At 44.4% G+C, this 17,507-nt stretch overlaps 1 protein-coding gene across 1 annotated transcript in view; it reads left to right on the forward strand.

Annotated features, from left to right (window-relative positions):
• The window catches only part of unc5b (unc-5 netrin receptor B), a 230,595-nt gene that overhangs the window by 164,335 nt on the left and 48,753 nt on the right, over positions 1–17,507 (forward strand). Inside the window, exons 3-5 of the mRNA XM_078530937.1 lie at positions 3,707–3,850; positions 11,832–11,935; positions 14,658–14,838. Coding sequence (XP_078387063.1) covers positions 3,707–3,850; positions 11,832–11,935; positions 14,658–14,838 — 429 coding nt within the window. The remainder of the gene's footprint in view (positions 1–3,706; positions 3,851–11,831; positions 11,936–14,657; positions 14,839–17,507) is intronic.

Consider the following 17,507-nt stretch of genomic DNA (forward strand, 5'->3'; position numbering starts at 1 on the left):
ATGGTACCAGTCCCCTCTTCATAAAATCCAGGATCTCATATTTTCCTTAACTGAAGGACCACTGTATATTGCAGAGAGCAGGAGAAAGATGTCTGCACATCAGAGGGAGGGGAAAACAAGGGAAGGGGCATTACCCATAGCTATTGTTGTAAAGCTACCAATGAGAGAAGTCTTGGAGACAGAAAGCCCAGCATTCTTGTTGGAGATGGTGATGAGAGAGCCAAACACAGGAGGGGGATAAAGAGCTGCGCAAATCAGGAAATCTCCTGGCACACACTGCGCCTGAATTTGCATCCATCACAGACAGAAATCATGGGCTGCAAACTTGAATTGCCCAATGTAATAAGAGGGAGATGCTGGCATAGTGGTGATGACTTCCTGACTAGTAATTCAGAGGCTTAGGCTCTGGGACATGGGTTCAAATCCCACCATGGCAGCCTGTGGCATTTAAATTCAGTTAATTAATGAAAGTTATGAATTAAAAGCTAATCTCAATAATGGCACCATGAAATTATCATCAAATGTTGTAAAAACCCAGCTGGGCTCACTAATGTCCTTTAGGGGAGGGAAATCTGCTGTTCTTAAGTGGTCTGGCCTACATGTGACTCCAGACCCACAGCAATGTGTTTGACTCTTAACTGCCCTCTGAAATGGCCATGGCAAGACAGTCGGCTAAAGGGTAATTAGGGATGGGAAACAAATTCTGGCCATGCCAGAGATGCCCACACCTCGTAAATATATACACACACATATATCGCAAGTTGATGTGTAAAACAGACAGGCGAAGACATGGGGCAGAACTTTCCGGTTGTCAGGCGGGCGGGCCCAGGAGTGACTGGGAAACGATTGGCTGCCGCCCCATTGGCCCCTGACTGCGGTTTCTCACTGGCTGGCCAACTAATGGGCAGCCGGTGTGAAACATGCACTGAGGAGCTCCCATTTATCTGCTGCCCTTGTCCTTCTAGATGGCAGTGGTTGTGGGTTTGAAAGGTACTGTCTAAGGAGCCTTGGTGAATCACTGCAGTGCATCTTGTTGATGGTACACACTGCTGCTACTGTGCGTTGGTGGTGGAGGGAATGAATGTTTGTGGATGTGGTGCCAATCAAGTGGGTTGCTTTGTCCTGGATGGTGTGAAGCTTCTTGAGTGTTGTGGGAGCTGCACCCATCCAGGCAAGTGGGGAGTATTCCATCACACTCCTGACTTGTGCCTTGTAGATGGTGGACAGGCTTTAATGAGTCAGGAGATGAGTTACTCGTCACTGGATTCCTAGCCTCTGACCTGCTCTTGTAGCCACAGTATTTATATGGCTAGTCCAGTTCAGTTTCTGATCACTGGCAACCCCCAGGATGTTGATCAATGATGGTAATACCATTGAACATCAAGGGGTGATGGTTAGATTATCTCTTGTTGGAGATGGTCATTGCCTAGCACTTGTGTGGCATGAATGCTAGTTGCCACTTGTCAGCCCAAGCCTGGATATTGTCCAGGTCTTGCTGCATTTGGACATAGACTGCTTCAGTATCTGAGGAGTCGTGAATGGTGCTGAACATTGTGCAGTCATCAGCGAACATCCCCACTTCTGACCTTATGATGGAAGGAAGATTAGGAACTAGAGTTTGTTTAAGTAAGTTATATGCATATTTTTGTGTGTTAGGAATAAGATATAGCTTTAAGTTTAATGTATATTTTTATTTGTGGGTTAGAAAGGTGAAACCTGGGTCTAGTTTATTTTACAGTGGAGACAGCAGGTCTGGAGCTCTTTGTATACCTGCATTTTAATGAGGTTTTATGACCCCTAAAGTGGAGAGCTGTGTTATCAAGGGGGGATAGTAGATTAGGGCAGTTAAAACAAAGTAGAAAAACTGGGCTGTTGCCTAGCAACAGGGGACCCACACAGACACTGGGAGAAATAGAAAGCAGTTTTAGTTCAGTTAGAAGAAGGTGCCAGGAGGAACTGGACACAGAAGAGGGAACTGCAGAAAGCAGATTTCCCAAAAGAACAGGAGAAAGTCCCAGAACCCAGGGAGTGCGACAAAAAAGAAAGTCCCAGGAAGACACCCAAGCCAAGGAACAAGAACAGGAATCTAAACAAGGTCCTTTTCAGTGAAGTTAAAGTAAGGAGCAGGGGAAAAGGCTCCGAATGAAAGAGAGAAAGCTCCGGGGAGCAGAATCAAGGCAAATTGGGCTTGCGAGGAGCCAGAAGATCTGAGGAGACAGCCAAAGGTTGATGACTCCTTGCTGTGGGAATGTGAAGCAATGGTGTTCTGTTGGCATGGCTGAGTGCCTGAGAGAGAGTGCGTCAAAGGCGAAGCTTGAATGCATGTGGTGATCCAGGGGAGAGTAACGTCGGGAGGAGAGATCGAAACTCTGGAGGTGGATCCTTGTGAAAGGCGTCCGAGAGAAAGCCTCGTTTGGGAGAAGATTCCAAAGCGAGTTCTTTGAGAGTGGAGGTTGGAAACCCTCGTGTGAAAGGTGGAGTTCAGTGAGACCAGTTGTCTCACGGTGTGACAAGCGTCTGAGGGGAGTTGATGGGAGGTCTATAGCATCTGTCTGGGATGGCATCTGTCGCTTGGTTTCAGAGTGTGGGATCCCTGACCACAAGGTCGCCTATTGATTTACATGAACTGTGTACTTACTGTGAACATTAGAGTATAAGATAGATTTTGTAATTTGTGTTATCCTTACGAATCTGTATATAACTGTAAAGTTATGGGTGAATAGGTCATATTTGTGGGTGAAGGAGTATTGTAATATAGTCCATCTTTTCTTGTCTAATAAATATTTTGTTCTTTCATTAAAAGTTCATCAGCTGACTCCTGTGACTCTGTTCAGTAGCCATGCTCCACGTTTCTAAACAAAAAATAACATTAAGCATCTATCAAGCCAGGTTCCACCCTGAGATCTGACTTGTCCAGTAGTAACATCAGCTGGGATCATAACAATTTGAAGAGGATATATAATACGTACAGACATAACACTCCACATCACATATTGTTACAATTTTGAAATGGGAGCGAGCTTCTGATCTGTAATCTGAAATTGATGAGCATATTCCATTCTCTTCATTCCTGACCAGGCACCAATTGAACATTTTATTAATAACAATTAGATTTTATGGCCTTGAAAGGACATAGATCCACCTTAGAATATTCTATTGTGCTTCAGAAGGTACCGTTGCAGCCCTTATAAAACAGCACATCACCCAATTTCACAGGAGAGCTGTTTGTGTCCAGATAGGTATGTTATAAACAGGGACCTTTTTTAATCAGTGCTGGAGGTCAGAGGCACTATCTCAACAAGGAAGGAAGGGGATGTTTTCTCAGTGTCCTCACCAACATAGCTGCTGGAAATAGCTGGCCATTCAATCCACTGTGGGATCTTGCTGTGCAGAGATTGGCTGACACATTTTGCCTGCAGAGCAACATTTCAAAATGGCCCATCTGTGCCTGAAGCGTTTCGGGGGAGTTTATGAGAGATGCGACAAGGCAGAATATGCACAAGCTGGATATCAAAGAGGAAATTTGACTAGATTGTCAAACTGGATGACGCTGACCAATCGGGACTGAAGAGAAAAATACGGGATTGAGAGTGAGCGCAGTTTTAAAGCTAAAAGTCAACATTTGTTCAGTGAAGTAATGGCTATTTACACCGTTGCACATCGCAGCCCCTGGGTCCTGTGTTAATTCTTCTCTTTTCTTGTGCAGGGCTGGTGGTCCGGGAAGTTCACATCGAGGTCTCGAGGCAGCAGGTGGAGGAGCTCTTTGGTTTAGAAGATTTCTGGTGCCAATGCGTTGCCTGGAGTGCCTCAGGCACGACTAAGAGCAGGAGAGCTTACGTCCGCATTGCCTGTGAGTATACCTGTTTTTTCATACATCTCACTGTTTTAAGTCAGCATCTTGACACGCACTTTACTGAAAAGTGACCTATAGTATCTCTCCTTGTCTTTGAAAAATATTTTGTCTCAATTTTTTCCCCTTCTTCTGGCCTCGCTTTACGCAAAGGGCAATGGGATCACAGGAGACATTCCTAAACAATCAACCCTTGAGGTGCAATTCTAGGCTTTGTCAGCTTGCGGCGTTTTATTCAAAATGAGGGACAGGTGAGGGTGGGAGACCTCCACTGCTGACGCCAATGTCATCACAACCTCGTCATCCCATTTGCACTTGGCAAGTATCATTGAAGCAATCAGCAGAAGTGCACCCATCCTGAGGCCAATTGTAAGGCCTTCACTCCCAGCCCAACTGAGATGAGCTCTCTCAATCCGAGCTGGGTTTGAACCTGCAACAAGCCTGTCCTTTTCTAGTTCTATTTCCCCATTGGATAACCACTTAAGCAACTGAGCCATTACATAGGATGTACACCACAGAAACAGGCCATTTAGCCCAACCTGTCCATGCTGGTGTCTATGTTCCACTCAAGCCTCCTCCCATCTTCCCTTATTTAAATATATCGTCATAACCCTCTATTCCCTTCTCCCTCATTTTCCACGTCCAGCTTCCCCTTAAATGCATCAATATTATTCACTTCAATCATTCCCTGTGGTAGCAAGTTCCACATTCTCACCAGCCTCTGGGTAGAGGTTTCTTCTGAATTCCCTATAGGATTTCTTGGTGACTCATCTTACATTGATGGTCTTTAGTTATGCTCTTCCCAGAAGAGGAATGAGCGATTCCTATTTTGAATACTTGGTACAAAGTGAGTGATGCTGAAAATAAACTGCCATCTTCTCCCAGAGCTGAATGCCAAAACGTGACTTCCCTTCATCTGACCTCAATTTCCCAGTGTCCTACAAAAGAAACAGGAGCTGGACTAGGCTATTCAGCCCCTTGAGTCTGTTCCAGCATTCAGTAAGATTGCCTCAACTCCTTTCTACATAAGCGCCTATCCCTTCATTCTCTTACTCCCTAAAAATCCAATGACCCCTATATTTATGATGGTCAACAATTGAGTATCTGGAGCTCTCTGGGGCAGAGAATTCCTCTGCTGCTCCATGGAAAACCATGAGTCACAATGGACGCTGGAAGCCCAAATGACAAGGTCACATCTGCCATGAAGTTTCATCAGTTTGCCTGAAGCCCTCATTAATTTGACAGAGGGTGTGATCCTACTTATTGTCACTCTTGAACTCAGTGTAATTCTGTTCTTTTTTTTAATTCATTCATGGGATGCGGGCATTGCTGGCTAGACCAGCATCTATTGCCCATCCCATATTGCCCTTGAGAAGGTGGTGGTGAGGTGCCTTCTTGAACCACTGCAGTCCATGTCATGTAGGTACACCCATGGTGTAGTTAGGGAGGGAGTTCCAGGATTTTGACCCAATGACAATGAAGGAACGGCGATATATTTCCAAGTCAGGATAGTGAGTGACTTGGAGCGGAACTTCCAGGTGGTGGTGTTCCCATCTATCTGCTGCCCTTGTCCTTCTAGATGGTAGTGGTCGTGGGTTTGAAAGGTGCTGTCAAAGGAGCCTTGGTGAATCCCTGCAGTGCATCTTGTAGAGGGTACACACTGCTCCTTCTGTGCGTCAGTGGTGAAGGGAGTGAATGTTTGTGGATGGGCTGCCAATCAAGCAGGCTGCTTTGTCCTGGATGGTGTTGAGCTTCTTGAGTGTTGTAGGAGCTGCACTTATCCAGGCAAGTGGAGAGTTTTTGTCACCATTTAGCTTGGAAGTCATGATACACCTTGTAGCAAGAATGGGATCACTGCCAAAGGGAACTAGTCGGGTTCCTAAGAGATGGCGTTGGCTTTGATTTGCATTAGCTTTGACGATGAAGCATCATGGGCAGAACTATGGAGCTGGCTTGATTGCCTGAGAGAGTGTGAGATTAATTTCCCAGAGTCATTCTTAAATAGGCCCAGGAACATAGGAACAGGAGCGTAGACCATTTGTCCTGCAAACCCATTCTGCCATTCAATTAGATCATGGCTGATCTGCACCTGACTCCCTAAACCTGCCTTTGCACCATATCCCTCAATACCATCGGTTAACAAAAATCTACCAATCTCAGATTTAAAACTAGCAATTGATCTAGCATCAATTGCCATTTGCAGAAGAGAGTTCCAAACTTCTACTACCCCGTGTGTGTAGAAGTGTTTCCTCATTTCACTTCTGAAAGAGCTGGCTCTGATGTTTAGACTATGCCTCTTCGTCCTGCAGTTGACTCCTAGACTCCCCATTGGAACTAGTTTCTGCCTATCCACCCTCTCTGTTGCTTTCTATTGCAATCCTAGTTTCTTTAACATCCCCTTGTAGTTTAACCCTTGGAGACCCGGTATCATTCTGGCAAATCTACACTGCGCCCCCTCCAAAGCCTGTATATCCTTCCTAAGGTGTGGTGACCCCAGGACTCCACCGTGCTGGTGTTGGCAGGCCATCTACTGGGCCTCAATGATCTATTCCCTTCCTATTTGAACGTCCCTGACTCTTTCCTATTTTCAATTCACTTTAGAGGATCATCTCCTCAAGAATGAGCCACATTTTTCCAGTTGCTCTCTCTCTCTCCAGTGCAAAACAATTGGCTGAAAATGTAAGGCTGCCCCTCCACCCCTGCCCCCAGCATAAATGAAATTGAAGCAATATATAATGGTCCGTAAGAGCAGAATGCCAAAGACTGATCAGAAAGCTGCAATTAATCTAATTTCAGGGTTCACTTGTCAGTGATAAACCATTCACAGTTCGCTCAAGCAGTTGGTGACATCAGCCAAACCTCTCAACCAGATTAGTGGCCGGTAATCACTCCCATGTGTCCTCTATATTCCAGATGACTCAGAGCAGCTCTTACAGTTACAGCACTGTCCCATACATTTCAGAACATTGATATAAATTGAAAACATTCAGCTCAAAGACCGATGAAGGTTTCTTTTACAGAACCCAGGGCCCATGTGTTACAGCCGAATGTTTTCAAGGACTCGATTCCTGAAAGGGATTGCATGAGACCCAGAAACGTCTCTTCAGTGACAAAAGGATGAGTCGAAATTTAAGGCCTCTGAAGTTTGATTCACTAGATGTAAAATAAGCAGCAAAAAAAAACACCCTGTGAAAATCACGCTCTGTGTCTATTCTTCCCTCTATGCTCACCACCTCTCTGTCAAACACTCAGTTATTTACCACGAGTAAAAGCTGGTGGGTGGCCTCTCAGCCTGACAAATGTGTTGTACTGGTACGAATATTTCATGCCTGGTCAGAGCTGAGTTTGTTGGCCTCAGTAAGGTGACAATGGGAGATTGTGAAATTGGACTCAGAACCCTCTAGGCTGGGCGGGATCGTTGTGGGGGGTGTGGGGGTGGGGACATTGATATAAATGCCCCATCTGTGCATATCGGTGAAATTCCGTGTGAGGGACAGAGCAGACCGGGCAGCAATGGTGCTTGCAGTTGAATTGCCGGCTGACTTCTCACAGTCATGGAAGATGGCCACTTGGGTGAGGGAGCAGAGCAAGGCTGCCGGCCATGAACCCTGATCAGAACAGAACCAGCAGTCAGAAGGAAGACTGCTGCTGTTGGTTATAAAGTGCCTTTTGTGTCCTTTTGGGCCTGACATCTGACGCTTTATAAATGCATTGCACAGAATGCACAGCACTGAAACAGGCCATTCAGCCCATCTGGTCTATACCTGGGTTTATTCTCCACATGAAGCTCCTCCCACTCAATTTACTTACCACGTTCCTTCTCCCCCCCCACCTACTTTAAGGAAATGTTCTTTTTGCAACTGCAGTTGCTGAGAGTGAGCAAGACATGCTGCCCTATAGGGAGCCGACATGGTCTCATCGTCCAAGTTTTCTCTGAATGTTGCAATTCTGTGGGTAATTTTTAAAAGAAAAGTCACCATTTGGAATCTTGGGAGATGTGTTACAAAACCGACTGTAATAATCAAAGGCATTTTTCTCTCCCTTGCTTCATTCTCACAACACACTCTGTTGCTTCTTCTTTTCAGGGGAAGATGTTTGAACTGATGTTATTAATGTGGTCCTTTCATGGTGGTTTCCCCTCATTCTGCCAAGGATCATAGCGAGAGGAACTGCTGTTACAGCTTGAGCAGAAAGTGACAGCACTGTTCCTGGTTTGCTCTGCTTTCCTTTTGTCAATTTTCTCTCCTATCTCCCATATCTCGAGGTGTTAACTCCTAGTTGGGGTGCAGTTGCCTGATCTCCATCCGCTGTTGCTGGGGTACGGTTCGCATGCTATTTGTGTAAGTTAACAACACGATGGCGTCCCCACTACCAGCCCTGAGGTCCATCCCCACACTTTTGACATAACTCCTCCAAAGACAACTCGCTGGTTCCTAGTCTTCAACCAGCTTTTTAAACCTTTCCCAGGGTTTAGACTGAATCTCCACAGCTTAGAATTTAATTCAGAGCCTTTCATGCGTAACTTTGTCAAAAACAATCCTTTTGGAAGTGGTGTTTGCACTGCACTGTACCCACTGTGTACTTGGGTTGACACACCCTCAAAGTCATCAACGGGTTTGGTGAAGATGCAACTTCCCCTGCTGCTCTTCACTCAGTTGTTCCTGTACAAATAACCCACATATTTACACCTGATACTGATCCCATTATTTTACGTGGGGTGAAGGTAGATTAAATGAGCCTGGAGTTGTCTGCTTTGACTCCCTGTTTGACTATGGATGCCACTTTAACTTCTTCCCAGTCCTCCCTGGTCCTCCTCCGCCCCCATAATGGCTGTTAGTGTTTTGCAAATTAACTTCTTAAGTCTTTTTCAGCACTCTGGGATAAATACCATCTGTCCCCGGAGATTTGTTTATCTATTTTAACATTGCTTCCCTTGTCAAAGATGTCCATCTTTTGTATAACAAAGTCATTGATTGTACCATGCTGGGAGAAGGCACTTTTCTTCCCATGTGAATTCTCAGATGAAGCGTTCATTTAGAATATTTACCATTTTCTGCCTCTCCTCAATTACCAGCAATTTCTTTCTTTTCTGATTTTTCACCTTTCTCTGGTGCACTCTTGTTAATTATTCTTTGCAGTTCTGCTCAACGCTGCTGGTTTTCTTTATTCAATGTCTCCTTTGCCTCCCTAATGGACCTTTTTAATGTGTTTCTCCAAACCACAAGCTCTGACTAGACACACAAGACGATAAGCAAATCAGAAAACAAATTAAAATTGAGATGGAGGGGGAAATGGCCTGTGCAAATCCTGCTGGGAGAAAGAAGATGGGCACAACAGAATGAACATTAGGAATTACACATTTTAGATGATTAGACACTGTGGTGTCCTCAGTACTTTGAGGAAATGACAATCCAAGTGCACTTTTCTAATGTGACGCACCTCCCCTACCAAAGGATTTTTTTTTGACTAAGTTGTGCATGAAAGACTCTTACATCAAGAAAACAGGAGATTGTAATATTTTTTGTCTGGTAATACCACTGTCGTATTTCTTATGTACTGGAAGACAGGCCGTTTCGGAGCTTGTAAATGCGGTAATTGGAGTTAAAGCCAGAGTGACTGCAAGAGTCAAAAACCAACAGTAAGAAGTGGTTTTGCTATGTTAATGAACCAAGAGGAACTTCAATCAGAGTTTTACATAAAACAATAACAGGAGTGGTTTTGAACTGAGTTGTTTTAGTTCAAAGGAGGATATATGCACATTGCAAAAAGGTGTAAGTAAGTAAGGTAAAAATAGGGCAAGTTTACTTTTTTTTTAAAAGCCTAAAAGCTAAAGTAAAGAAGCGTCTAATCAATTCCGGGAAGAAGGCATTTCTGAAGAGGCTGGTTGAGACAATAGAGAGATCAAAGGAAAGGAACGCATTTAAGGAAATACTGAAGCCTGGGTGGGGGTAGCTGCTCGGATCTCCCAGAGGACGGACAGCAGGGTAGCTGGTCAGAACTCCTAGAAGGCAACGTGAATAAGGCCAGACTGGGAGAACCAGTTGCTGTCAGCCTCAGAGGACATCCCAAGATAAAAAGGCACTGGGTGGAAAACATTACTGGAATTCTATAGATTTTGAAATCTGTAAGGATAGTTGCTGAACAGAAAAGGGGACTGTTTGCTATGAGGGTAGTTAATTTAAGATCTTGTGGATCTGTTTTAAAGGACTGTTTACTGCGTGAAGCCATTCCTGTGTTGAAGTGTAATTGTGTTTTTTTTTTTGCTTTAGTATTTTAATAAGTGTTTACTATAGAACCATCACACATCATTTCCTGATTTCAGAACCTCTCCTCACACTGTACAAATTGCAAAAACCGCCTTGGCAGCTGGTTCTAGTTTCCCTCTAGGATTTGGGCAGCTCGGCATTTACCACCAGTTGTGCCAAAACACTTAATTAAACTTAAACTTGTGAGGATTCAGTCTAAGCCCTGGGAATGGGTTGAAGAAACACAGGTTGAAGGCTAAGAAACAGCAAGTTGTCTTTGGAGGAGTCGTGTCAAAAAGAGTGAGGGGGGTGGGGTTGGACTCCAGGGCTTGGTACTGAGGATACCACTGTGTCTAATTATCTAAAAATGTGTAATTCCTAACATTCATTCCTTTGTACCCATCTCCTTTCTCCCTGCAGGATTTGTATAGGCCATGTTCCCCCCCCCCACCACCCCTATCTCAATTTTAACTTGTTTTCTGATTTGCTTATCATCTTGTGTGTCTAGCCTGAGCTTGTGGTTTGGAGAATGTATTTATGCTGCAAAGTCAGCATCACATCGTTAAAGGTGATCCATTTGTCTTTCACTGATGTGATGTTGAACAACCTTTTCCAGTCTATTTATTCCAGTTGTTCTTTCTAACATTGATTATAAATTCAATGGTGTTTAAAAAAAAGCTCACTTCAGGTGTAGAGATGCAACTATCATAGTCGTAGTCTGCCTCATTGCACCAACATCACTGAAACAAAACAGATGAGCTGATCATCAGCACACTGCTGCTGTGGGATCTTGCTGTGTGCCAGTTGGTTGCCGTGTTTTTTTTTACCTTTAAAGGGACAAAGAATTTATATAGAGCCTCCAGGACCACCAGAGGCCAATTAATTATTTTTGAAGTGTAGTCGCTGTTGTAATATATGAAACGCAGATTTGCCAAATTTGTGCACAGCAAGCTCCCGCAAACAGCAAATGGTGATGAACAGATAATCTATTTCTTTGTGCTGTTGATTGAGGAATAAATAAATATTGGCCAGGATGCTGAGAGAACTCCCCTGTCCTTCTTCGAAATAGTGCTGTGGGGTCTTTTACATCCTTTTAAAAGGGCAAACGAGGCCTCAACTTAAGGCCTCATCTGAAAGACAGCACCTCTGATAGTGCAGCACTCCCTCAGTGTGGCACAGGATTGTCAGCCTTAATTTTTGTGCTCAAGAATGGGACTTGAGCTCAGAACCTTGTGATTCACAAGCCAGAGTGCTACCAACTGAGCAAACACCCCAAGTGTATTTTATTGACTGTAAACACTTTGGGATGCCCCAAAGGTGCTTTATAAATGTTAGCCTTTTGCTTTTTCGTTCTTTCTTACCTACTTTTCTGTAACAGATATTAAACTTCACGGGATCAAATTTAATATTATGCGTGAGGTAAGTGGTTTACAGATCAGAGACACAATGAATGTTGGTCAAGAGCCTTAATTGTGCAGGATGATGAGTGACCACCATTGCAAGATGATCAATTGGTTCTTTCAACAAGGGCCAAAGGTCGCTTATAACTCAAGCTCATACCCTGCACCCCCTGAACAGCTCCTGGGCTCTGGCACATTCCTAGTGCAGAGTGGAAAGAGGGTAGACCTTGGATGGTAGTGTTAATGAGCCACCTTGATTGTATGAAAAGATTGGTTATTTTGTGAGGAGCTCCAATCTAGCGCAGTTTCAATTTGACTTTTTGTTGCTCTATCCAGACCTGAGGAAGAACTTTGAGCAGGAACCACTGGGAACAGATGTGTCTCTGGAACATGAGGTTCTGCTGCAGTGCCGCCCACCAGAAGGAGTCCCCCCTGCCGAGGTACAGTGATAAGTTGCAGAGTTACGACACTCCCCCGACAATCAGGCTGCGTCAGTCCTTTATCAGTAACTGGTCTCCATAACTTAAAAAAGGATATTATTAGAGACATTGAAGAAGGCGCAAAAAAGACTCACAAGGATGATTAAAAACTGAAAATGCTGGAAAAACTCAGCAGGCCTGGCAGCATCTGAGGAGAGGGAGACAGGGTTAACGTTTCGAGCCCATATAACTCCTCTTCTTCACAGGGATGATACCTGGATTGAGAGGATATCCTTATCAGGAAACACTGAGGGATCTGGGATTCTTGCCTCTTGAAAAGATAAGGCTGGGTGAGGGGTGCAATGTGCGGGGGAGACTGGGGGTGGGGGGGTGGGGTTGGGTGCAGGTTGACCTGATATGGGTTATGAGAAGGTTTGACAAGGTAAGCATCAAGAAGACGTTTCCCCTTGTGAGTGAACCCAAAATTTGAGGTCATAAATATAAGACAGCCGCCAAAATCTCAATAAGCCATCCAGGAGAAACTTCTTGCCATAGAGAGCGGTGAGAATGTGGAACTCGCTGCCACATGGAGTAGATGCTGCAAACAGCAACAATGATTTAAAGGGAAGCTGGAGTATGAGGGAGAAAGGATAGAAGGATTTGCTGTGGGGTTAGATGAAGAAGGGTGGGAGGAGGGTCCCTGTGGAGCATAAACAGCAGCAAAGACCCATCTACTAGACCCAAATCACCAAGCAAGAGTCTGAATGTTTTTTGACCCTGGACCCCTAGCGCTGAGTTCGCCACGAGTTCCCCCATTGGTCTTGTTTTAACGCAAGTTGTTAAAATTTCGATCCATGTATCACATGCGTGAGAAGAAATCACAGTTGCTGGTGAACACAAATGTGTCAAGTTCCTGTCTTTGCTGCTTTAGCACAGAGAGCTGACTCATTTAGAATGAGCAGGTTTACAAATCCGGATTTGAGTTTCCTCTCACTTCATCGCTTCCATGCCTAGAGGGAAGAAGAAAATGGGAAAAGACTGCAGAGCTCAATATGGGTTGGGTAGTTGCTCAGAAACCCGAAGGGTTCATGATGGGAAGCTCCTGACACGTCACACTTGTTTTTTGGATAAATGGCTAATTTCTGCTCCCCGCCCCTGTACCAAACCAGGGGCCTGTCCATAAAAGGACATCTTTACCATCAAGGACATCACCACCATCACCATCCCTTCCACCTTTTGTTTATGACACTTTTTGCAATCTCTCCTTTGCCTCCACCTGTCACTGGCCTTCTATCCAGCTTCACCTGTCCCACCCCTCACTTATACAGTATATATTTCACCACATTTCTACTTCTCTTTAGTTCTGAAGAAGAGTCACCTGGACTCGAAACATTAACTCTTTCTCTCTACAGATGCTGTCAGACCTGCTGAGTTTTTCCAGCAATTGTTGTTTTTGTTACTAAAGGACATCTTTAGTTCTGTGCTGCTGGTGGAGGTGGGGGCTCCTTGGGGAGCTGAACTCCACATTTGCCATTTACTAGATACACCCAGGTTTCTGAAAGTGGAACTTAACATAATAACTGTGCACTGACCCTTCATCACAGGTCACTTTGGTGTGTCATAGGATCTGATATGACTTGCATTGAACCAGCTCTGTCTCCATTTGGGAAATCATTCAAAGCGCCCATTCTTTAAAACACCCCATTGCTGTTAAATATTTCTCAAATGGCTTTCAGAGCCAGCCTTGTAGGCACTGTTAGGTTAGAATGTCAAGGCGCGCTATCATTCAAAAGGTAAGTTCCAAAGAGGCAAGACCTTTATGCTTGAAAAAGAATATGTTGAATGGGTCCAGTTTTATTAACGCTCATTTTAATAAGAGTCAATGTAGCGAGAGAAGATTAAAGGGGATAAAAACCTCGAGGTCAGGGCGATTAATCAGTGAACACTTGTAACTATGTGAAAAGAAACAAATTAATGAGAACTGCATTAAACCTAATGAAAATAAAATTTTGCTTACTGAGCTTCCTTCTCTGCCTCTGGATTAAGTGATTCTTTGTCCTTCACAGATTTAGCTGCATGCTTCACTGAATTTCTCTGGGAACTGTAGAACAGGCAACCAGCAGCTAATATCATTTGATAAACACAGCCCTGAAATGAAACCTTTAAACCTATTGATTAAGTAGTGTTGGATGGAAAAGTCAGAGGATAAAGGGCGATTGAGATGAATCTATTTGGCTATTTGTCACATCGTAACATGGGGAACATGTCACATGGGTAAAATATGGCCTCGGAGCATTTAGTGTTGGTGAGGAATCGATTTGCCCGGAGGTCAGCGCAAAGCAGCGACTATACAAGTGATCATCAAATGAGCACAAGGGCTTTCTTCATCTCGTGATTCATGGTTGTGCTTTTTGGGTTTTCTTTTTGGTGTCTTATCCGCACCAGACTCCCCTTTGCTCCCGAGGGTATACTCACTCCGTGTTCTTGGTGCAGCAATGGGTGAGCACTCCTCTTACTAATGGGCGAAAGAGCACTCGTTACACAAATCTTGTCTCTTGTCACCCGAAAGGATTCAACCCAACCATATCCATTTGTGAATTTGCGGGTATAGATATTGCTACATCAATTTATACAATCAGAAGTTTCTCGGTGACAATGTGGCAGGGGTTCAGGGATCATGAAAAGAAAAATAGGCTCCCAAAGGTGCTGCCATTTATTAGCACTGCCTCCTTGTCTTATTCAGGTGGAATGGCTGAAAAACGATGACATTATTAATCCAGTCCAAGACTCCAACTTCCTCCTCACAATTGACCATAACCTGATCATCAAACAAGCCCGTCTCTCTGACACAGCAAATTACACGTGTGTGGCCAAGAACATTGTTGCCAAGCGACGTAGTACCACTGCCACCGTGGTTGTATATGGTAAGCCAGGGGCCTTGCCTCTCAAAAGCTGCTTTAAGTACTTTTGCCCCATCTCGATGTGTTCCATGCTGCCGTCACTGAGGCGCTGAAAGATGTAACAACCGGTTAAAGTGCAGCAGGCAGACAAACTGTGAATGGGCACCTCCCATTCATTGTGGGAGTCAAATATTTCAGGCAGGCCTGAGTCTATCTGACATTGTTGTGGCGAGAGCATTGTATTTATTGCTTAAAAGAAACTTGCGTTCATTATTTTTTACCTGTTCTCTGCAGCCTTAGCATCAGAGCTAGTGCAGTCCCAAGAGTCATATTAAAAACTCGAACACTCTGATCATTCCTGGACTAGGAAAACCCCCTTACCCCTTAGTGTGTTAGCAGGGGAAAAGAGTTACAGGAATGGCAGTGCGCAGTGTATTGGTCTGACTTTACGCTGCCTGCTATTTTAGCACAAAATGGAACAACATCACCTTTAAAATGGAGCACAAAGACATTTCATTAAAACGTTGTTCCTGTAATTTCACACCCGGCAATTTCCAGGCTTATAAGTTTAATGGTGCCAGTATAATTGTGCCTTGTTCCTTCACAGTGCTTAACCTGTGATACAAATTTCATTTGGACATTTTTATCTGCAGCTTTTGATACAGATTTAAGGACTTGTACTGTATCTATCTTGTTGAGAGCAGGGCTGGGGATGTAGAGGGTGAGGGGATAGTAAAGGGAAAGGGGAAGCGGAAGGAGCAAGTCTCACTGGGTCAGCCTCACTGAGAATGAATTGATGAAGCCCTCGCACTTGTTATTGGAGGTGAAGATGGGTCAGGGGATTGGGGTTTCAGGAGAGAGTTGGTGGTGAAGTAAGAAACTGGGAATTATCTCTGCTCTCAAGGAAGATCCCGGACTAGTAGATGGCTGCACCAGATTAAATCTGATATCCACAAAACTGGAGTCCACAAATATAAGATAGTTGCTAATAAATCCAACAGGGAAATAAGAAGAAGGCGGAACACAGGAAATGCTCGAGGTGAATAACTTAGGTGCTTTCAAAAGGAAACTAGATGAGTAGATGAGAGAAAAGGGGATAGAAAGGCATGCTGAAATGCTGAGATGAGGCAGATTTTTTTAATATTCATTCACGGGATGTGGGCATCGCTGGCTAGGCCAGCATTTATTGCCCATCCCTAATTGCCCTTGTTCAGAGGGCATTTAAGAGTCATCCACATTGCTGTGGGTCTGGAGTCACATGTAGGCCAGACCAGGTAAGGACAGCAGATTCCTTTCCTAAAGGACATTAGCGAACCAGATGGGTTTTTATGACAATCGGCGATGGGTTCATCGTTAGACTATTAATTCCAGATTTTTTTTTAAATTCAAATTTCACCATCTGCCGTGGTGGGATTTGAACCCAGGTCCCCAGAGTAACACCCTAGGGCTCTGGATTACAAGTCCAGTGCAAATACCACTATGCCATCACCTCCCCAAAATGGCAATGGAGGAGACTCATGTGGCATATAAACACTAGCACAGACTAGATGGGCCAAATGGCCTGTGTCTGTCCTGTATCTTCTATGTAATATGTAGTCCAGCCAGATGTCAGATTAAAAAATCGGTGCGAGCTATGGAACAGGCTGCTGCCTCACTGTAACGATGGTATAAAGTGAAGATCTGCCCTTATTCCCTGTTTGCCAGGAGCCTGGAGCACCTAAAACAATTGTAATACTGCAGTTAATAATCTGTAATTTACTTGTTAAAAGGTTGAAAGCAACAGGCTCCCAATTACTACAGGCTCCAATCTACCACGCTGACATTTAGACAACAACTGGACTTAAATCGCAACTTTGCAGTTTGATTTAGCCAACAATCCCGTATACCTCGTGTCTGATTGGCTGCTCTTTCTTGGCTGTTGTTTTTCCATCATTTTTCCGGAGGGGGGGAGCTGCATGTCATTCTTTAAAAATACAAGCAGCCCATTAAAGCGAGGAAGAGGAAATGAATGTGCTGAGAATTGGATAGAAACTAGAATAATCTCACGAGAGACTCGTCCCGTTCTTACAGCTTCAGAATCCCAGCCAGAGCCTGAGACAAAGGACTGTATCAAGCGGAGCGCCGGGTTTATTGGCGCAGGCCTATCTCTCGCTGTTTATGAGCGCGAGCTAGCCTCCATTGAGCATGTCCAGTGTGGTGTGGCGTGCACTGGGGAGAGGGGATGAGGCAGTTTTAACAGATGTTTACAAATACATCATTGATAATTGGTCATGGGGGGGAGAGCCAGGATCGGATTGGTGACAATGAAAGACCTTATCCTTCCGGGCCACCCACATACCTCTGCCACCTGCTGACCCCTGACTTTAAGGAGCTTCTGTTCCCCTGAGAAGGTTAAATAGTGGTGGTAGTGCCTCTCATTGACCCTATCAAACAGCTATTGAACCTTCAAAGGATTTGATAGGGTAGCTAGAAGCTATTTCTAATAGCATAGGTGCATTTAAGGACAGCTAGGTAAACACAGGAGGGAGAAAGGGATAGATGGATACGTTGATGGTTAGATGGAGAATGGATGGAGGAGACTCATGTGGAGCATAGAAAGTGACATGGTCCAGTTGGGCAGAATGGCTTGTTTTTGTGCTGTAAGTATTGTGAAATACTTCTAGTTACTCTGGTCAAGGGAACCCAGAACAAGG

The sequence above is a fragment of the Cetorhinus maximus genome, chromosome 27 (assembly GCF_964194155.1).
Source record: "Cetorhinus maximus chromosome 27, sCetMax3.hap1.1, whole genome shotgun sequence".
Taxonomy (NCBI): domain Eukaryota; kingdom Metazoa; phylum Chordata; class Chondrichthyes; order Lamniformes; family Cetorhinidae; genus Cetorhinus; species Cetorhinus maximus.